The sequence below is a fragment of the Amblyraja radiata genome, chromosome 41, assembly GCF_010909765.2.
Source record: "Amblyraja radiata isolate CabotCenter1 chromosome 41, sAmbRad1.1.pri, whole genome shotgun sequence".
Classification (NCBI taxonomy): domain Eukaryota; kingdom Metazoa; phylum Chordata; class Chondrichthyes; order Rajiformes; family Rajidae; genus Amblyraja; species Amblyraja radiata.
The window spans coordinates 9,924,214-9,947,141 of NC_045996.1; the positions used below are offsets into that span (position 1 = coordinate 9,924,214).

Sequence of the window (22,928 nt, forward strand, 5' to 3'; positions counted from 1 at the left end):
TTACAATTGACAATCGGGGGGGGGATGTTAAAAATAATGGCTCTGGAGATGTTATAGCCAGAGCCTGTCTAAATAGGCATAGCACTGCTTCAGATATAATCTGCTTTTTAAAAAAAGATTTCAATATCTCCAGAGTAGATAAAAATACTGGAGGAACTCAGCGGGTGAGGCAGCATCTATGGAGCGAAGGTAAATGTGACGTTTTGGGTCGAGACCCTTCAGACTGATGTGGGGGTGGGAAGAAGAAAGGAAGAGGTGGCGACAGTGGGCTGTGGGAGAACTGGGGAGGGGAGGGGAAAGAGGGGGAAAGCAAGGACTACCTGAAATTGGAGAAGTCAATGTTCATGCCGCTGGGGTGTAAACTACCCAAGCGAAAGATGCTGCCTCACCCGCAGAGTTTCTCCAGCATTTTTATCTACCTTCGGTTTTTCCAGCACCGGCAGTTCCTTCTTCAACATCAATATCTCCAGAGATGCCTTGATACTTGGCATCCATTGGAATGGCGGTCCATGGATTGTTCAAATGGGGTGGAGTAGAATGTAGGCATCCTTAGATTAAACTAGTTGTAAAGTAGTTTCCCCAGTCTACATTTCTAGTATACAGGAGAATGTATCAACATAATGCCTGCAGAGTATTACATTGTTGAACATGCCATTTTATGCATTGGATGCAACTTGTATGAGCTTTTAGTTTTGTGTATTGCCCTTAACTGAGTCTGTAAACTAGTAGTTTACTAGTTGATTAAGCTCTGCCACCAAGTCAAGATGGTAAATGAGATTAAGTGTGGTGTAACTTGTAGCCTCTGCATACATTTCTATTTAGTGCTACTTTTTACATAATGCAAAACACTTTGTTGCTGTAGAACTGACTTGGAACGCATTGCAAAGTATAGGATTTATCTAAACTTTAAATATGTTTATGATGTGAAATGATTGGGAGCATAGAAAGAAGGATGGTTTATACCAGAGATGGACACAAAGCGCTGGAGTAACTCAGCGGGTCAGACAGCATCCTTGGTGAAAAAGGATGGATGATGTTTTGGATTGGGATCCTTCATTCTCAAGAAAGGTCCCAACCCAAAACGTCACCCATCCTTTTTCTCCAGCAATGCTGCCTGACTCGCTTAAGGGCCTGTCCCACTGTACGAGGTAATTCAAGAGTTCTCCTGAGTTTCCCCTGATTCGAACTCGGAGAATTATGGAAATAGCCGCTCGTAGGTACTCGGGGCTCTCGTGGACATTTTTCAACATGTTGAAAAAAATTCACGAGCTTATCGTGTTTCCCGAGTACCTGCCGTTAGCGTTACGAGCCGCTAAGAGACGTCCTGAGCTCTGACGTACCCGCTATGTACTTACCGCAAGTCTTTTTTTTCTCTTTTTTCTTTTAAACTCGGGAGAGCTCTTGGGTAAACTCGTACAGTGGGACAGACCCTTAAGTTACTCCAGCACTGTATCCATCTGTGAAATGATTGTGTTCTGGTAGAGTTCAAAATGTTGAGCAGGAAAGCACTTAACATAAAGCAGTTTGCTTGTGAAGGAAATGAACAAAGGAAATAAGTAGCTATTTTGCCTGTGTTTGGTGGCAAGATACTAGAAGGACCTCTGATGAGTGAAGTTCTGAACCGCTACACAGGTTATAATTTCTAGACAATCCTGCAACCCCCTCTGCTCCAAAGCATGGTCTTGGGATTGTTTAAAGAACATTTTTGCTATCTCTGGTCAAATGTATTTTGATGTTCTAATTAGAATAGATAGTCTAAGTTGGGCTTTGTTAGTTGAAATGTAACTCTTGTTGCATTAACCAGCACTGCAAAATCAAATGCTGCTTGTTTGGATTAGCCAGCTAGACTTGCAGAAGCTTAGCTAATTAGGGCACTTGGAGATAGCTGTATATTATCCTATTTCTGGATGCTCTGCATCGGCCTACAATATTGTAAAACCGGAAAGTTTGCTGCTTTTTTCCCCTCCCAATTTGTAAATACTGAAACAGGGTTGTTTGTAGATTGGGTGATCAAGTCACTGCATCTAATATTTTAGAAATCTGTTTTGAAAAGATCTGTATAAAATGAGATCTTACTGCAAACTGTCACTGCTATGTAGGGTCCATTGCATTCCACAGAAAAAAATAATGTGGAATTTACTTTACTTCCGACATTGTTTGACCAACAACTTAGTTGTTGAGTAGAATAAGTCGGCAAGAGCCCAGGAGAAGAGTTGGATGTTCCATTAGTTTGGAATAAGAATGGTGGCTAATGTCTTTAAATTTTACTGCAGCATGAATTGCTTCCATTGTGGAAAATGGCTACTTGTAACCCTAGCCAGTTTAAATCTGCATTAAGTGGGAAGAGATTCTTTGAGGTGTTAATTTTGGGTGCTGTCTTACAGAGCACTAACCTTTTGTAAAAGCACACGTTGATCACTTCATTATGTCAACTGCTGAATCGTAGTCTAAATATTCATTTGAAAGATGTTCTAAATTGTTCACAGATAGCATCTGATGTCCTTGAAGACAATGAGGAGTCGTGTATTGAATAGTTTTGTATTGCCCATGTTGCTTGCTGTAGTACTAATTACATTTTTGATCCATAGTGACTACTTGTTCAAGCTGCTGCTTATTGGCGATTCTGGTGTTGGCAAATCTTGTCTACTGCTCCGGTTTGCTGTAAGTCCTCTAATTTTAGCATTGAACTTTTACAATGAAATGTAAACGACGGCCATTTTAAATTGTAGCTTCCTCTGCCTCATTTGATGCAAGCAATCCTTTGTTTATGTCCCCACTCCAGTCCCCAAACATCCAGCTCTGAATACTTATTTGATGTAATTGGACCACCGGGTTAGGTTGCTGTGCTGAATGTTGCGTACTTACTATTAACTGTTAAATGCTTCTTGACAGCTGTTTATCTCCTGTGTAACTGGAATATGGAACATTACGATGTCTGTGCTGAACATGCCAAGACCATCTCTTATTCACCTATGTGTAATCTATATACATCCATTCCTGAATATCCATATGCCCATCCAAAAGTAATTTAAAATGCCACAACACCACCACTCAGGCAGTGTTCCAGGCACTCGCCACCCTCTCTTAAAACAATACCTTGCAAGTCTCCTTTAAAACTTTGCTCCTCAGTTTAAAGCTGTGCCCTCTAATATTTGAATTTTCCATCCTGGGGGGGAAAGGTTCTGACTCTCTATCATGTCTATGTCAAACAGATACTGTATCGACTTATTGATTACTCTGCCCAGACTTATTTTCCCCAAATGCCATTTTAACCACTGAAGAATTGTTGAATGGACCACTGGCTAGGATTTTGGGGGGGGGGGGGGGGGGTAAATAAGGCTGAGACGTGCAGGTAGCAAGATATAGGCTGGGGACCAAACGCAGCAGGATGCAATGCTGCAGGAAACTTAGTAACAATAGTGGGAGGATTAGCCTTGCTGAATTTAAGAATTAAATCATTGTAAGCTACGGCAAGAGGTTACTTGGTCGATGTGGATCATTCAATGTTCTGGAGCCACCTTGGAGTATCACCAAGTCAGATTCCCTGGTACATGATGAAACTGCAGGAGTAAATTTGGGATAACACTGAGAACAGATGCCTAAAAGCATGCAGAAACAAAGCATCTTCCAAACTATCCGCCCACCTGTTCTTTTACCACTTGTGAAGTCTGTAGTTCCCACATTGCTCTTATCAGTCACCTCAAACCAGGATGTCATCAACCCTGGAGCTGCACAAGTGGAATTGAGCGAACCTCATTGCTGCTCAAGCAAGTGGATAAATGACTACATCTTTGAGTCTGTCTTGGTGGGTGGATGTAATGCTTGTGGATTGCCACAAGTTGATTTGAGATGTTATTCCAAGGGGTACTCAGTCATTTTGAGTTTGCAAATCCACTATTCGAATAAAATCTACAAAAAGTGGAACTGAAGATAGATGGTTGCCAACATTCACAGATCTTTCAGGAATGAAGATGAGAATGCCATGTGCAAAGTAATAGCATTGCTGCTTGTGGTTCAACTATATTAAATCACAGATTCTTAGTTTTCTGGTCTAATTTTTGGAGTTGATCATACCTGACATCTTATTGAATGATATGGATTAAGTAGTCCTTCAGAGTGGCATTAAACATGAACTGTTTTTGGTACATCTGCCAAAAAGGTGTTATGCTGGACACAAAGTCACCGTGCCGCCCTTCAAAGGACCGCTCTTCAAAGAGATGTCACTGAATTCATTCAATACTTTGTCCCACTGGTTGTGGATAGGCCTTGTACGTCTTGTTTCGTACAGTAATTTTGAAATGCTGCCGCCAATATCTGGCCCATCAGATCTGCTGGATGAATCTGTGGGTGACCAGTGTGTTTGTGCTGCTCAGTAATTTTGTATTTTTACAGGATGACACTTACACTGAAAGCTACATCAGTACCATTGGTGTCGACTTCAAAATCCGAACCATAGAATTAGAAGGCAAAACCATTAAGCTACAAATTGTAAGTACATGTTTTGACATTCTAAATTGCCTGGCTCAAATCATTGTCTGTGCATCAACTCTGCATTTGATCTTGCTTGTAATTCTAAAGGGCCTGTCCCACTTAGGCACCCTTTACAGGCGACTGCCGGCACACGTCATAGGTCACCGAAATTTTCGACATGTTGAAAATTCAGCGGCGACCAGAAAGACGCTACGACTCTTTGGAGACCTCTCACGAGCATAGGCTGTATGGTCGTGAGAGGTCTCCTATGGTCGTGAGTGTCTTTCTGGTCCCTTAATGATCAACTGGCCTTTAGAGTTAGTAAGTTTATTGGCCAAGTATTCACATACAAAGAATTTGCCTTGGAGCTCCGCCTACAAGTAACCACATGACATACAGTGACAGTTTTCACTTTCACATTGGTGCTTGTAGTCAAAGGTCCAGTGATTCATGATTGAACTTGGGTAGAGTCTGAAGTAGGATCTCCACCCGATACGTCTCGTATTCCTTCGCTCCATAGATGCTGCCTCACCCGCTCAGTTTCTCCAGCATTTAAGATAAGATAAGATAGAATTTATTTGCCACACAACCAGGGTCGGTGGAATTTGGGTTGTCAGCAGCGATACAATAATAAAGAACACACAACCACAATAAAAATGTAACACAAACATCCACCACAGCATTCATCACTGTGGTGGAAGGCACAACAATTGGCCAGTCCTCCTCCATTTCCCCCCCGTGGACAGGACCAGAGTCCAGAGTCAGTCCAGGATCGGCTCTTCCTCACCGGAGACCGCGGCTTTAAGTTGTTGTAGGCCGCAGGCCGGCGGTCGAGATTTAAAGTCCCCGCCGCAGCCAGAAGCACCGTAGACTGCAGGGCCGGCGGTCGAAGCTCCCCTCCAGGGGTGATGGCAAGTCCATGCCGGCCCCGCGGTAGAAGTTGGCCGCGGGCCGGCAGTGATGGCTTCTTCTTCCCCCGGGTCCCCCACGAGGGATCCCGGGCTGTAGACGCCGCACCAGCTGGAGCTCTGCAGACCGCGGCTTCAGGCTGCGACTTCAGGCTGCCGGCTGCCCCGGGCCAGCGAAACGGAGCGCTCCCCTCCAGCGAGCCCCAGCAAGGGCTCACCCGCTCCACGCCGAGAGTCCACGCTGCGCCCGCCGCTGAAGTCTCGGGCGCGTCTCCGGGAAAGGCCGCGCCGATCCTTGATGTTAGGCCACGGGGGAGGCGACCTGGAAAAAGTTGCCTCTCCATGGAGGAGGCGACCGAAGCGGTTTCCCCCTCACCCCCCCACACAAAACACACAAAGGAACATTAAGCACATACTTTAAAACATACTAAAAAATAAAAAAAATTGAAAAAACTGACGCGCTGCTGACATGGCTGCACACAGAGGATCGCCCCCTACAAACAAATTTTTGTCCACCATTGATTTTTCCAGCATCTGCAGTTCTTTCTTAATCATGATTGAACTTTGTATGCCACATCCCTCAGTGTGTACATAAGGGAGGAAATGGGGAATGGCAACATCTCTGAATGAAGGTAGACAAAAATGCTGGAGAAACTCAGCAGGTGAGGCAGCATCTATGGAGCGAAGGAAATAGGCGACGTTTCGGGCCGAAACCCTTCTTTCTCGGAATGAAGGATGTGTTTTGCAGGGATCAGGGTGCTGAAGGTGGAGATCGATGGTATATGGTACTAACGGATCTCCTGAACCTGTGTTTGAGACCCGTTTCAAATTGTGGTTGTGCTTTTAAGGTGGTTCATTTTTATTATTATTATTTTTTTAAAGCTATCTCTGCCTGGATGCAATAAATCTTGGTTTGGATGTTACATTTGACTTTATTGTTTTCAGTGGGATACGGCCGGACAAGAACGGTTCAGGACCATCACGTCCAGTTACTACAGGGGAGCACATGGCATTATCATTGTATATGATGTCACGGATCAGGTAGGGCGAGCTGCCGAATTGAATAGATGAGCTATGAATTTGTAACCTCATCTTTCAACAGGGTTACTTTCTGATTATATATGACAATCGCAAGTTTTTTTGGTTTGTATCCAAATTCCTGAGATTGTTGTGGTGAAAGATGATTTTCCTGTGAAATGAATCAGGAAATGCAGCAATTCTTAAAAGGCAGAGTTGTAGTAATCCAAAAATCCTGAAACTCGTAGGGACCAGAGTAACCTGTAGTGCCTTTTGGAGAAGAAAGTTAACATTTGGGTCAACACCTTTTCAGAGCTTGAGCCAAACCTGATGCTCTGTGGACTTGGCCAAATGAAAGTACACAAATATAGCACCAGGGTTTATGCAGAAAGCAACTTGACATTCTTCCTGGTTCAACTGGGGTGGATAATTAGCCTGAAGACTTTATTAAATGGTAAAATGAAGTTAATGTGAACTTTTGCTGTGCATTACCCATTGGGACAATTTGCTCATCACCAGGACAATTATAATTCTCGCTATGAAGCAATAATTATATTCTAACGGTGCAAACAACTTGCCCTCTTCAGGTCCATTTTATTGTGATCCACTTACAAAAGGTGCTGTACAAGGGGAAGTGACTAAACTCAATTATTTTCCTGATGGGAAATTGCCAAATCCCAATTTTATTCCTACTCTGCAAGATGGCAGAATTTAATTCTGCTTGGTTATTCTCATACGATCCGGAAACTGCCCAGGTCCTACCCCTCTGATAAGCTTCACTGGTGCATGGGCTCCTGTACTGATCTTAAAGATATACCTGTTCTCTCTTAAAACTTTGCTTCCTCCTCCCTCCAATTTTAAAAACTCCATCCTAAAAAGTCTTTCTATGTACTTGGCGCCTTCAAGAAAGCTAAAATTGGGAATTAAGATTGTCGAATCTAACAGCAATTGGGGAAAATCTTCAGCCAGTTTCCAAGTATTGTAGGAATGCAATAATTTGTTGATTTGCTAATAAGTCCCAACGATATGGTATCTGGTTCACTAGGTACAGATTCTTGAGCATCCTTTTTCCATGGCAGGACTATTGATATATATATTTATGTATATGTGTGTGTGTGTGTATAAATATATATGTGTGTGTGTGTATAAATATATATATGTTTGTGTGTATAAATATATTTATGTGTATATATCAATATTAACATTTACATACACGCACACATGTATATGTGTATGTATATGTGTGTGTGTATGTGTATGTAAATGTTAATATTGATGTCAATTGCTTCGTCGATTGAAAATGCTGCCAGTCTAGCCCACTGTGTTCGGTCTAATAGATTAATGAAGTTCACTGTTGCAGCAAACTTGTCTGGGCTTTTTTTCAGTAGTAATGTATTTAGCTTGAATTCCTTGTTGAATTAACAGGCCATGCAGCTTAACGGGTCCATGTTGCAAGTATAATTATGAAGATGTAAATTCCTATCTCACAGTAGGCCACAATGCGCTATGGTTGATGCATACAATACCAGGAAATGAACCCTAGGATGCAACTTGCCAGCTTTTCAGGAAAGTTCAATGCTTGAATTTTAGATGTGCTATGATAATACAGTAATTCCTGATCTCTCCCACATCTGCAGGATTCCTTTAATAATGTCAAGCAGTGGCTGGAAGAAATAGCTCGTTACGCAAGTGAAAATGTGAACAAATTGCTTGTGGGGAATAAATGCGACTTGACTAGTAAGAAGGTGGTGGATTATACTACAGCGAAGGTATATAAACTCTTGAGCCATGGCTTTGTGTTTAAAACTTCAATAGTGTATTTTATGGATTTGATTCATTTTAAATTGTGAACTAGTTATTAGATTGTATTATTAGTTATTTAGGCACCAACTAAAGTACAATCTTAATGTCTGGCTTTTTGTGCAATTAATTTTCTATCAGTAACCAGATTTTTCTCCCACCTATCCTCTATGGGGAAAGCCTCCAAGCTGCTTGTTGGCAAAAGAAACATATAAAATTATCTTATAGAAACGTATATAATTCTGAAGGGATTGGACAGGCTAGATGTGGGAAAAATGTTCCCAATGTTGGGAGTCCAGAACCAGGGGTCACAGTTTAAGAATAAGGGGTAGGCCATTTAGAACTGAGATGAGGAAAAACGTTTTCATCCAGAGAGTTGTGAATCTGAGGAATTCTCTGCCACAGAAGGCAGTGGAGGCCAATTCACTGGATGTATTCAAGGGAGAGTTAGATATAGTTCTTGGGGCTAACGGAATCGAGGGATGTGGGGAGAAAGCAGGAACGGGGTACTGATTTAGGATGATCAGCCATGATCATATTGAATGACAGTGCTGGCTCGAAGGGCCAAATGGCTTACTCCAGCACCTATTTTCTATGTTTCTAATGGTGGCAAAATGTTCAAAGTAGTTGAATTATTATCTATGCGAAGCAGAGTTATTCTGATCCTGTAGGGTATAACGTTGAAGGATGGACTACACAATCCACAGAGTAACAGATCTTGGCTGCAAAACTGATTAAAAAGGAAGCATTGATCACCCCAGCGTTAAGAACCTCTTGTGCTGACAAGTGGTAAACATTCAAATATCCAACAGTAAAAGGCTGCTCTTGCGGAATAGATAATTGTGCAATACAAGTGTGAGCCAATTCAGTTGGTAAATGAATTGTGACAACTTCCAGAAAGTAGTGCTTGGTATCGTTCCAAAGTTTGAGACATAACTTAAGTTTTGACAAGGAGGCCAAAGTGGGTGTGGACGCAATCAAACTAGGAATGATTAGAGTACAGCATATCTTGCTCTATATGGCTTACTCTCTGGTGCACAATAGCTTACATTTGACATTGTTCTGATCTCTATGCAATATTCCAGCAGGCTATTGAAAGCGATTTTAATGTAATATCCTTGTGATATTGTGCAAAACTTACAGTGATATTACAAATGCAAATTGAATTTCAAGAATATTTGGATTTATTAATATTCTATAGTGCAGAGGCCACATGTTACTTCACACCCAATAGGGGGGTGGGAGATTGCAACCTTCACGTGGTCCGCCCTGTTTCAACAAATGCAACCCAAGCGCGCACAATCAAATAAGATCAAATAGTACAAGTTGTCCGACAACTTTAGGCTGTGCACGCCACACTCAAGAAGACACCCAACAGGGCTAAATCTATTTTTCTGTTCTATAATCAGCCGTTTCTGGAGTAAACTCAAAAGCTTTTCTAAATCTGAAGTTAACTTGTATATTAAAGTTTTAAATTTCTTCAGTAGCTAGAACTACCTGACTAGTCACGTTGCTGACTCACGGCACCACAGACCTGGGTTCGATCCTGACCTTGGGTGCTGTCTGTGTTGAGTTTGCACATTCTTCCTGGGACCATGTGGGTTTCCTCCGGGTGCTCCAAATTCTTCCAAAAGGCTTGCTGGTTTGTGGGTGAACTAGTTTCTGTAAATTGCCCCTACCATATGCTTTGGAGTGGATGAGATACTGGGATAAGCTAGTGTAAACGGGTGGTCGGCATGGACTCGGTGGAATAAAGGGTCTGTTTCCACGCTGAATCTCTGAAATTAAAATTGTCCAGAGACGTCAGCAGTCTGGGCAGGAGCTTGCTAAATGCTGGACTCTGAACCAGGAAATATCTATTGAGAGGAATAGCAAGGCAGTTCAATTCTTGATGTGGTGACTTTTGAATGTACTAAGAATTCAAGCCTAGATAAACTCCTTGGATTGGAGGTCCAAAGTGGTGCTTCCCCAGGGCCTGAAACACAATTAACAGATCCTGTTGTTCATTCCATTGAATTATCGACTTTAATAGAAACATAGAATATAGGTACAGGAGTAGGCCATTTGGCCCTTCGAGCCTACACTGCCATTCAATATGATCATGGCTGATCATCCAACTATGTATCCTGTACCTGCCTTCTCTCCATACCCCCTGATCCCTTTAGCCACAAGGGGCACATCTAACTCCCTCTTAAATATAGCCAATGAACTGGCCTCAACTACCTTCTGTGGCAGAGAATTCCAGAGATTCACCACTCTGTGTGAAAAATGTTTTTCTCATCTTGGTCCTAAAAGATTTCACCCTCTATCCTTAAACTATGACCCCTTGTTCTCGACTTCCCCAACATTGGGAACAATCTTCCTGCATCTAGCCTGTCCAACACCTTAAGAATTTTGTAAGTTTCTATAAGATCCCCCCTCAATCTTCTAAATTCTAGCGAGTACAAGCCGAGTCTATCCAGTCTTTCTTCATATGAAAGTCCTGCATTCCCAGAAATAATATATGGCTTTCTAATTATTTGGAAAATATAAAGGTGACAAACTTTTTTTTTTCCCTTTCTCTTCAAGGAGTATGCTGACTCTCTTCAAATCCCATTTTTGGAAACTAGTGCAAAAAATGCCACCAACGTTGAGCAGGCATTTGTGACGATGGCTGCCGAGATCAAGAATCGGATGGGGACTGGACCAACACACAACGATGAGAAGTCCAATATCCGAATCCAGAGCACTCCCTTAAAGCAAGGCAGTGGTGGTGGCGGCTGCTGCTAAGGGCAGGAAAGTGGCAGAGACAGATCCATTCCTCTTGCACAGTATATTGAAACTACAGCATTCGTCTCCTGAGCAGTAATGGTTTTAAAATAATTGCCCATTGATTTGTGCCCATTCTTGGCAGATCCTTTCTGACCAAATGGACATGAGACCAATTGGAATTTCCAGGAAAATTTGTCTTAGTTAACACGTCTTAATTTCCTGTCTACCGTTTTGAAACACTTGGATTGTAAGATATTTTGTAGTATTCAATGTCTCCCTTGTCTCTTTTTTTTCCCCTTCCCACAAAGGTCTTGTTGCACTGGGGTCAAGACTAACTAGACACCTGAGAGCCACGGTTAAGGTTCAGTCACACCCCTACCTACCCTTTAGTGCAAAGTTGTGCAATTAAGTGAAGGAAAGTGAAATTCACAAAAAAAATGTGGTTGACCTTTATCTGGGAATGAGCCTTTTGCATGTCGGTATAGTTGTGTCAGGAAATATTTAAAATTTGGCAGATGTGCAGAATGGACTCATTTGCAGTAAAGTGACTCATCTTAAAACATTATCTTCCTGTACTTAACCAATTTAAATAGTTATCTGCATACTTGTAAATGCTAAACACCCGTCTGAGCGTCTGATTCTCCTGGGAAGCATTGTAACCAATCTTGCAGCATCTACACACATTGAGTGTATAAAGGGCCAAACTGGCTGTTGTTTATTGACTGTAACATTGAGTTGGTTGCTCTACCATTCTTTGCTGTTGTAACATCTATTTGCTCATTGCAGTATGGATATCCAGTATATTGTTCAGCCTTCCCACTAACATTACTACTTTAACCACTTTGTAACATTTTACATTGCTCAAACCCTACAATGTGAAAGAAGTTGAATGTCCACGTTGTATTTAAGCTAACATGGGGTGACATGGTGTTGAATGGACCAAGTGCAACCAGCCGGCTCTTGAAAGATTACAGATAATACGTGTCAGGCAAATGTCTTGCCCGAATTAGTTTTCATGTAGGTCGAGTCTCGATGTTTGTAGCAGGGGAGTGGCGAAAGCAAGGGAAATGATCAACTTTGTGGGTGAATTGAATGCTTGGGAAGCTGGGTGGTAAAATCTGAGGCTCACACTGACAAACCTGTTTGACTTCCTTTGACTATCGGGCATGAATCCAACTGCTCATGGTTACTGCACCAAATCTTGCAGCATCTCGGGTAATGATCCTGATTGGCATTAGCAGTTCTCATTGAATTTGATCCATTATGGTGGGCTGTTGTAAAACACTGAATATTATTGACATCTGTCCCAATTGTACCACTGATAACTGGCTTTATTTCCAATCCCATGCTTTTTGCTGGACCACACACCTGCCACCAAATTTTATTTCTAGGTTTGTAGGTAAATAGAAAAACTAGTGAACTGAATGTTGGAATTTTTTGTGGTGCAGTGTTCTGGTGCAGATTTGTTGTTTAAAATGTTAATGCATGCAAGTTACCAGTTCACCTGTACTATAGGTGTGTCCTTGAGCATAACATTCATGTCTGGGTATTGTTTCCATGGGTATGTCTGTTAAGTTTCATTTTTCCTATTGATTTTTACTTTGTGTGGGCCAAACATTACATTTGACCATCAAAATGTAAGCATCACTAGTACACAACCCTATCTTTTGTGCAGATGTCTGGTGGTATGTCAAGGTATCAACTTGGTTCAAGCCTGTACTCTCCTCACCCTCCAATTTATTCTGAGACTTCACTGGAACACTTGTATGGCAATGCCACTTTGCGTGGCCATTTGCAAATGGGGCTTTAATCTGCTTGTGTAAAGAGCCACAAACCAGTAAGTTGTGAATTTGTCATTTTTGGTTAAAGGCTAAATCTATTCCCAGATCCCGATGTGCCTTCAGAAATTGTTGTTTTTGGATTTGAATTACCAGTACACATCATGTTTTAATCGAATTTGATACTTCAATTCGTATTTCAAATTACAACTGATTGTCATTTTTTTGTTGGTGCAAGTATGCTGGGCTGAGGTACAAAGTTTATTTTGCATGGGATCTATTTGCTTTATTTAAACCTAACTTCACCTGGATTATCTTCACGGTTTTAATAGTACTGGTATTTGCATCACACTGGCTTACCCATTGAATAATTTATACCTGTATATTTTGGGAGGGTTTTATGAAATGCTCTTCACTGTTCCCACAGCACAACTTACATGCAGCAAGAATTTGGACCTTGGGCATATATTTAACATTCAAAAATGTGCTTGGCCATAGCCCAGACAACTAACTTCACTCATCTTGAAGCTATTAGAAATGTCTTCATTTGTACAATTGTTCTTGATTGACTATTTATGAATAAGTTATAATTTTAAAGTTTTAATTAGTTCCAGGTTGTGACTTTACTGTAGTTTATCACAGCCCCGCAAGTTTCAGGACCCCCCCCACCCCCCTCAAGGCCTGATGTAGGTTCAGCTGTTTGTGGTGTCAAACTCTATTCTGTGTACTTGTCTAAACGGGCCAGATTTAAACACTTCTGATCACATTGCAACACTTATTAGCTGCAACAAATGGTTCTTATAATCTTGAATTTGATTTTGTTTTTCACCCTTTCACTCTTGTTCACAATAATATATACTCGCTGCATTTGGCATTAAATAGATAACAGATATAATATTGTAGGCAATGCCTTTTTATTGGGCAGGTAATGTTAGTGATTGATTTAACACCAATTTCCTGCCGCTCTGCACTATAGTACCACTTTATTTGTTCAGTGTATTTCAGTCTCTTTTAGACTACAGTATTGGGAATGATACCAAGGTGGAAGTTTGCATAAAACGTCCATTGCTTGGCTGACTGATGCTGGAAGTCGTGATCAGACTGTCACCAATCTCCTTTGTCCAGCATGCACACACATCTAAGCCAAACCCTGATGACATACCTGTTGTACCTGAGCTTGCATGTCCAGAAATTGCAAGTATTTCCAGACTTTAAGGAACTTGCAATCTTACTCAGAAGTTTGATTTTCTGGTTTAATCTACTCCACTAAACCATCAATATTGATATTTAAAGGACCTTGAGCATTGTTATCTAAGTGAATACTGAACATTTGGGAAAGGAATGTTGTCTGTTGCTTTGACTAGATATCTAGCTTTAAATTTTATTGTTCTAGACATATGCACTGAATTAAATCTCCAATGTTGATAGTTTAGATTTTGGATCCTTGTTTGTGATCCCAGCTCCTTTACCAGCTGTGTCTGGGCATTGGTTCAATTGTTGCCGTGTATCAACAATAGCCCAAGCTACCAAATCCTACCCTGGTTTAAAATTCCAGTAGTTGACTTGTGATGGGCTATGTTGGTGGTTTCTAAACTCACCAGATCAATAGTGTGCCACTGGGCTTTACCAGCTGTGGCAATTTCCCTTCTGCTGTTCTGGAAGTTAAAATCCATAAATGAAGCATTGGTAATGTACATGTGGACTCTCTCTTCCTCCCCCCCCCCCCCCGACTTTGAGTTGGTGTGTTTGTCTGTGGCTATCCTCTGCATAATCTGTAAAATGACTTGTCCTTAAACTTTTGAAGATGGAGACCACCTTTCTTGGATTTCTTGTTGTTGATGCTGCTGTCTGTGGAGATTGAAATAAAGTCTACTTCCCTCTTGCTGGTTGTTTATTATTCTGCAACGAAACCTGATGCTTTTTATTTTTCCAACACCGAACAATCTTTTCCATTGTGTGTAAACACACAAGCCAGCATTGTGCTGCCCTTGGTATTAAAAGCCCTCTTGGCTTTTATTGCTGAACATTTTCATCAGTGCTTTGGACCTTGTTGAACTCTATGCTATGAATGCTGCACATTATTGATTTATGGGGCACACTTGCTAGTTCAGCAGTCTTTGCACTGAAAAATCCCAGTTGTTATATGGTGTATTACACCTGAGCAGTGAACAATGTATTACACCCGAGCAGTGAACAATGTATTACACCCGAGCAGTGAGTCCTATCTATGTAATGATTTGGTTACAGATATTTCAGTTTAATTTGTATAGAAACATGGAAATTAGGTGCAGAAATAGGCCATTTGGCCCTTCGAGCCTGCACCGCCATTCAATATGATCATGGCTGACCATCCAACTCGGTATCCCGTACCTGCCTTCTCTTCATACCCCCTAATCCCTTTAGCCACAACTAACTCCCTCTTAAATATAGCCAATGAACTGGCCTCAACTACCTTCTGTGGCAGAGAATTCCACAGATTCACCACTCTCTGTGTGAAAAATGTTATTCTCATCTCGGTCCTAAAGGATTTCCCCTTTATCCTTAAACTGTGATCCCTTGTCCTGGACTTCCCCAACATCGGGAACAATCTTCCTGCATCTAGCCTGTCCATCCCCTTAAGAATTTTGTAAGTTTCTATAAGATTCACAACAATTTGCTTTTTGCCCTAGAAAAAATGGATTAACCACTATCTTGTAGCAAGAGACTGTTTGGTTAAGTGGCAGAAGATCTCCATAGTTTCAAGCAAGTATCTACTTGTTTTGTAGAGTGTTATGATTGGAAATATTAATAGCCAAGGAAAGACCTTTCTGAGGAACAAGGAGCAAGAGCATGGGTCAAGTCTTAAATTAATAGTTCTCATCTGTATGGCAGTGGTTATTTAGTTGAACTAGGAAGGGCTGGGTGGAATTCTTGAACAGTTTACCAAGATGGATAATTGCCCTGGATCTGACATGCATTGCAGGCTATTATGGGAGATTTGGGGATTTTCAAATCTCATCTGTCATGTGGAGGCTAGATAAGTGGAGGACACTCTGATTTATTTACCCCTGAATTGGATCTATAATTATAGGCTTGTGGGTCAATTGGGGGGAAATATTGGAGTGAGAAATGAAATGCATACAGATTAATCAAAGATGATCAGTGTGACTTTAAATGGAGATCCAATGTGAAACTTTGAGGGAATGTGGTTGTAATCTACAGGGACTTCAGTAAGGCTTATTCACAAGGTCCCACAGAGGGACACTGGTCCACAAGATTAAACTGTGTGGGATCCAGGGCAACATGTCACATTGTATTGACCAGGTAATTACAGGATAACCAACTAGACATTGGGCAAATTGTTGGAAAACTTGAGTGGTATATTTGCAAAGCTCATCTAACCATCTGTACTGTTGAATAGCCTGTTTGCTCAAGTGTATATTAGTGACAATCTCATGGTTAATACTGGTATTTAAAGTCTTAATCCATTAGGATCATGCATGGCTCAACTAGACAATATTCTTGTTTGCTACATATTGGTCAGATGCCCTTTGTAGGTGGGAAGAAAATATAATTCAGCCAGGTACTACAATTTATAGCAGTTCTGTGTCCCACCTTCCAATGAGGGCTTTAGGGAAGGCCATGGCAAAACTTCCTCATGTAGTAATAGATAAAAATAGTTAAGTAGGTGAGATACTTGTCTTCAGCTGTTAAGTTATCAAATAAAATGCAGCACCAGCAAGGATATTTTCTGATTGACAAGTCACCAATTTTTAAAGTTATTACTCAAGGATAACAAACATTCTTAGACTGGTTTTCAACTGAGGGAAAGGATCTATATAATCGACACTTCTCACATTAGTCTTGCTTGTATACTTTAGAACTTGCAAAATTGGTTATGACATAGTTGGCACCTAAAATTAGGTACCACTGTATTGTTTTGTACTGTATTAACTTCTAATAAAATAAACAAAAACAAACACAAAAAAAAAACTGGCAAAATTGGAGTGGGAGGAAGTTGTGCGCTATCTTGAACTGTCTGTGGTTGAGGCATAGAACTTGCTGCTTGTTCTTTTAAAAGATCCCTGATTGAGTGCTACACTGCTGGAGGAATTGGTCAACCAAAAGAACATTGTTAGAATGGCAATAACACAAGGGGTTAAATAACTTGGGTGCTATATAATCCTAGTGTGCACCATTTGGTGCATCTTCTCACCTATAATTTGAGGGTAGCTTAACTAGGTTTGATTACATTACATGCTTGCTCCTGTTTTATGCACTGCTTTAGTATGTCATGAAGGGAAAGAATTAGTTACAACTTTGCAAACAGTTGTGCAAGAAATTTATAGCTGTTTTATGTGTCAAGCGCTCTGTGTCCCACCTTCCAATGAATTATAAATAGTTCATTGTTAAATTATTGAATAAATGATGAGCTATTCCATTAAGTCTGAGGTTTCTGTTTAATCCACCTTGCACTGTCCTACAATTCTATGAGCTTGGGCGCAGAATATTTAAGCAATTAGACGTTCCAAAAACCTATCAAAAAGCCTCTGCATGGAACAATTTTGACTGTTGGAGGGCACATCTAAATTATAACCCAGTGCTGTCCTAGTTAGAATAGCCAGCATATTACACACTGTTAACATGGCCATGAGTTTTGTTTTTCAATTTATTTTTTATTAGAAGCCATGTACATACATCTTAATCATGATATGCAACATAATACATTTTGTGTACAACTGTTTTTGTTAAACTTTAACCAGTAATAGAAAGAAGAGAAGAAGAATGAGGATAGTAGTGAAGTGTAGTCCGCAGTAGTTGGCGTTAAATGAATGCTGATGGTTAAGTAAACTGCATGCTTGAAAGTGTGTATAAATAAATAAACCGAAGGCCCCAAAGAGAAGAGGGCCTTAAGAAAAGAAAGGAAATAAGTAAAGAAACAAAAAAGAAAGGGAATGTGCCTAATTCATAACAATTCACACCCATCACCTAGTTCTAAAACAATTACTTATGGCCATGAGTTTTAAAAATAGTATTGGTTTCTTAGAATTAAAGCTAGCCTTTAATTAGGTACTCTTGAATCTTTAGTTACTATCTTTAATTACCATGGCAATAGGTGGCAGGTGCTAATTGATCTGGACCAAGTGAGCCCAAGCAATGGTGTTGTATACGAGCAACATCACCTGTCATGCCTACATTCCTGATGGGTTCCAATGGGTTTCCAGCAACACAGACAGAGTGGGCAACTCTGCCCTACTCCAAACTTTATGGGTAAGGTGTTTCCCACCCATTCACGTAGACCAATAGAATCCAATCCCTTATCCTTCCCTCAAAGCATGATCTGGAGAGCAGGTCATCGTGGATTTATGTAATGTCCTGTCAAACATCTTCACCTGGGCCAAGCAGATGATATCCACAAGCAATGATTCAGATTTTCTAGTCCAAAAACAGACATGACCCAACTGGTGATAACCTTGGATAGGATGCTGCAATCGACATTCAGTGCAGCACAGTTTTTCATTCCTGATGACTGCCTCATGGATTCCCTACAATGAAAGCATTGCACACTTCCAGGAGGCCTGAAGTCTTCCACAGACCCAAGTACGACTTAACTGGGTGGTTTTGTTGCCTCAGCCCAAACTCTGCATCAGATGATCTTGCAGGACTCTGCTGCCACTTCAACTCCCACGATTCCTCCTTCACCAACCTGAGATTTTGCAAACTTGTGGAATTGCTCCAGTATGTCTGACCCTCTTCCTTCCTGAACACGCGTTATAGGACGAAGAACCTCCATGTTCCGCTTCAGTGCTTTTTATCTGTGCATCAGCAATCCCAAGAGTCTTCAGTTTTCCCAACCTGCTTAATCCCTTTTTAGTTCCTTGATTCTCCCTGGGGACAATAGCTAGATGTTCAACTGCTACACCCTGTGCCTGCATTTTGTCTTCCTCAAAGTGAGTCAACCTGGATGATTGAGTGGTCAGAAGAATACCAAAGTGATCTCAGTGGATCTGACCTGGGTGTTTTGGACACAGAAAATCTGTCCAGGATCAGGTTGAGTCATCTGGTGCCTTGGTGGTATGCTTCATCTGTTGGATTGCTGAAGATATCTCACACTTTTTTGCATCTTTTACCGTTTTCATCAGCAGTCTGGATGTTCTGCTGGTTGGGGTCCAGCTGCAGTGATGATGCAGCCAAGAGTATCAGCTGGACATTGCCCTGCAATGGCCACATATACCTTGATTAGCCAGAGCAGAACGCTGCAAACTTCTCATCCTCCAGTGGAATTAATTATAATGATCACAGTGCCCATGACAGTGGAGCCAGTTAAAGTTATTTGTCCTCTGTCCAGCACAAAGATCCACCTCTCTGTCAGGTGGTGAAGCTTGTCTTCATTGTTTAGTTTAGAGATACATTGCAAAAACAGGCCCTTCAGCCCACCAAGTCCACAACGACCCCTGCGTATTAACACTATCAGGGACAATTTACACATACACCAAGCCAATTAACATACAGACAGTGCCCGTAGTTGGGATCGAACCTGGGTCTGTGAGGCAGCAACTCTACCTCTGTCCCACCATGCCGCCCATTGTCTTCCTCACCATTGATTTCAATGATCTTGCCCTGGAAGATTGGGCTCAGCAATCCGTCTCTCCCCTGCCAGCTAAGTCATCAGCTTGAATAAATATCTGGCTTATTCTTGTTCTAACATCCATGACTTTCACGTTTGCACAACTGCTAGTGATGACAAATCTGCGTATCAAAACGCAAACTAGCAACAGAGGAAGAAAAAAGCAATTTACCTTCCTTCAAAAATGAAGTCCAACACACCTAGTTCCTTGAAACCGCACTTTAATATTACAACTGAAATGTACAAAGCAAATTAAAAAAAAAAAAAACCAATTTCAGAAAACAATCGCATGATCTGAAAGCAAAATGAGATACACAAATTAAATAAGCATTGCTTGAAAAAGACACTGCCTGATCCTCAGACTAAGGCATTTCCAATATTCAGAATGATTTTTTTTTTTAAACAAAAAAATAATAATCAGTTTAGTTTCTTTCTATCCCAGTGAGATCTATTTGCTGAAGTTGTCCACTAAACCTTTCTGTGGCCATGGACCGGCTCCAGTGGATATGAAGTGGTAGTTCACAATGCCCTTGGCTTGTTGGTATTTTTTAGCTTCTTTCTGAAATGATTACAAAATAGGTCACTTATCTAGACATGATATTCAATTTAAATCAAACAATAAATAATTGTAATAGCTGATATAATGCTAAATTGCAGTAAAATTATTACAAAGATGTTACCAGGACTCAATTGACTGGGTTATAGGGAGGTTAGGCAGGCTAGGACATTAGTTCATGAGCATGTGCGACTGAGGGGTGATCTAATATATATTAAATATAATATATCATTATATAAATGATATAATGAAATGAATAATAATTTATATGATTTTTATAATATATAAATCATTTTATATATGATCTGGTGCAACAAATTGCAGTCTTCCAGGGTTAGGGAATTACATACTGGATGGAAGATAGACACAAAATGTTGGAGTAACTCAGCAGGACAGGCAGCATCTCTGGAGAGAAGGAATGGGTGACGTTTTGGGTCGAGACCCTTCAGACTGAGAGTCAGGGAAGGGAGAGATAAGGAAGTGTAGGGTGTGAGAATGAGACAACAAAGGGGGGGGGGGAAGAGAATCAAGGAAAATGTAGAACAGATTATTAGCGAGAAGGTAACAACAAAGTAAACAGAGATAAGTAATCAGGGACAGTCAGACTGGTCGGAGAATTGCTAAAGAACCGTCCTTTGGTAGTGGAAACAATGGTATGAAAAGCGATTATCCATTTATACTAGTCAATAATCTCTGAATCATAATGTGAAAAAGTACAATAATAGTCTATTGTAGTTCACAGCTTATGTAGTTGGAGTGTTTAATAGCCTGGTGGCTGTAGGGAAGAAGCAGTTCCTGAACCTGGACGTTGCAACAAAGGTGTTACAAGGGAAGTCAGTAAAAATGAGATTAAAAATCAATGTTTATAATTGGAAGGAAATTGATTTGTCCCACGGATAGGAGAGCACAATTCAGGTTTTATCTCGGATTAGTTTTTCCGAACTGCAAATTACTGTGCCACACTGCACAAGAAATAGTTTCCTTGCAGGACCTCTACTTAAAGCAAAGGGGTTGCAGCTACAAGTTTATTGTTCGAGAGAACCTGCGTTCTTCACTTCACTGGGAGACAGCACAAGGACTGGTAATTCAAATTCTGAAGGAGGGTTTCGGCCCGAAACGTTGCCTATTTCCTTCGCTCCATAGATGCTGCTGCACCCGCTGAGTTTCTCCAGCTTTTTTTGTGTACCCTGGTAATTCAAATGATGAATTTAATTCTAAAACAATTTTCCTGCAAAAATCATGATACAGGGCTTGATATCACTCAGATTCCTGGGGAAAAAAGGCATTTCTTTGAAATTTCTTGGGTCTTGATTTTTTGCTAAGTCTAAGCCTTTGCATGAGGGGAGTGGTTAAAATAGCTGTATTATTTAAAAGTGGTGACAGTGCTTGCAGATATAATTGACTTTCAAAGGATATTTGGACAAATATGGTTAGACAGGTTCAGAGGGATATGGACCAAATGTAGGGAAAGGGGACTAGCCCAGAACACCAACTTGGTCAGCAGGGCTGTTTCATGCTGTATAGCTCTATGACTCTAACTAGGGTTTTAAAAGCAAATAGATTGCAGGATCCTTAGCTGAGGAAGGCATCTTACAAGCTGTGCTAGGTGCTAGAACCCGGCAACCACAGCTGAACCGCCGCAAGTCATCCCTTGAAGACCAGAGGCCGGTAGAAGAGGAGAGGGAACTGGGGTCTGGCCTAGCGCGCCTTCAAGGCCAGCTGTGGGTAGCTCCCCCGAGAACAAAGGTGGATGGGCAAGGAGAGGGACATCGGCTGTTGGTCAACCAAGTGAAGGCGTTGGTTGGAGGCCCCACAGCAGTGGGCACCGCTCATAACAACTGGAGCACGGACTAGACTTGGAAAAAGGTGGCTCTTGCATGCGGGCTCTGTAGACTATTTTTGTACAACTGCTAATCAGAGGTGGTATGGTGATACTCTACTGCACTACTTGCAAGAATGTTACTGTGTGTTTGCACTTTGCACATGTGACAATAAAGCACCATTGATCCATCATCTTGCAAATGGATTAAGGAAGGTATTGACATCCGAAATAATAAACCTCTCCCAGCTGTTTATGAAGAAAGGAAATCGTAAATCAGGAAGAGTGGTTTAAGGAATCGCACATGTTGTTAATTTCACTCTTTTCTCAGCTGTCATTTATTGGCAATCACGAGCCCAAAGGCGGTTTCTGCAGATTCACATAGAAATACACTAAGGAATACGTAATAAAAAATGTGTAGATTTTCCAAACAGATCCGATATTGCACTTGTGAAGTTCCAGGCAATGTTATTCTGCACTACAATATGTGGGTTTTATATACCCTTCTAGTCCGTGCCGAACACACTCTCACCTAGTCCCATCTACCTGCACTCAGACCATAACGCCTCAATTCCTTTCCCGTACATATACCTATCCAATTTATTTTTAAATTATAAAATTGAATCCACCACTTCCACTGGAAGCTCATTCCACACAGCTACCACTCTCTGAGTAAAGATGTTCCCCCTCATGTTACCCCTAAACTTTTGTCCCTTAATTCTCAAATCATGTCCTCTTGTTTGAATCTTCCCTACTCTCAATGGAAAAAGCTTATCCACGTCAACTCTGTCTATCCCTTTCATAATTTTAAAGACCTCTATCAAGTCCCCCCCTTGATTATGGATTCTTGTCTTTTGAAGTTCCTTAACTTCAAAAATATTTATTTTCTTTTTGTTTAGTGTAATGCTGTAGCTGTTCCTCTGTGAACACTAGAAATCGGTTTACCTTGGCTTCATGACATGTTGACCACTCCAGTAACTCTGGTCTATCCATTGCTTTTGCTAAACGTTGAAAGGACCAAAACATGGCAGCTTTGCACAAACGACTGGCACTGTTGATTCCGTTCTTAAAAGGGGAACTAAGATAGTACAGAGAAACAATTTAAAGCTAAACTCACTTAGAAATTGGAAACAGCTATCCTATATTGCTCAATTATCACTTTATCAAGGTATTCTTATTCATCAATCATTGAGGTTTTTTTTACAAATACAGAAATTAACTT

At 41.0% G+C, this 22,928-nt stretch overlaps 2 protein-coding genes across 3 annotated transcripts in view; one reads left to right on the top strand and one right to left on the bottom strand.

The window, feature by feature from the left end:
* LOC116967847 (ras-related protein ORAB-1-like) overlaps positions 1 to 14,606 on the top strand; it is a 30,911-nt gene extending 16,305 nt beyond the window's left edge. The window contains exons 2-6 of the mRNA XM_033014471.1: positions 2,589 to 2,661; positions 4,393 to 4,488; positions 6,324 to 6,419; positions 8,033 to 8,164; positions 10,764 to 14,606. Coding sequence (XP_032870362.1) covers positions 2,589 to 2,661; positions 4,393 to 4,488; positions 6,324 to 6,419; positions 8,033 to 8,164; positions 10,764 to 10,964 — 598 coding nt within the window. The 3' untranslated portion in view covers positions 10,965 to 14,606. The remainder of the gene's footprint in view (positions 1 to 2,588; positions 2,662 to 4,392; positions 4,489 to 6,323; positions 6,420 to 8,032; positions 8,165 to 10,763) is intronic.
* Positions 14,607 to 19,535: 4,929 nt separating this feature from the next.
* LOC116967703 (adenosine deaminase domain-containing protein 2-like) overlaps positions 19,536 to 22,928 on the bottom strand; it is a 39,740-nt gene continuing 36,347 nt past the window's right edge. The window contains exons 11-12 of one of the 2 annotated variants that reach the window (XM_033014302.1): positions 22,652 to 22,784; positions 19,536 to 19,890 (exon numbers count right to left, since the gene is read on the bottom strand). In XM_033014302.1, the coding sequence (XP_032870193.1) occupies positions 19,780 to 19,890; positions 22,652 to 22,784 (244 nt within the window). In that variant the 3' untranslated portion in view covers positions 19,536 to 19,779. The remainder of the gene's footprint in view (positions 19,891 to 22,651; positions 22,785 to 22,928) is intronic. The other variant, XM_033014303.1, reaches the window with a different exon arrangement.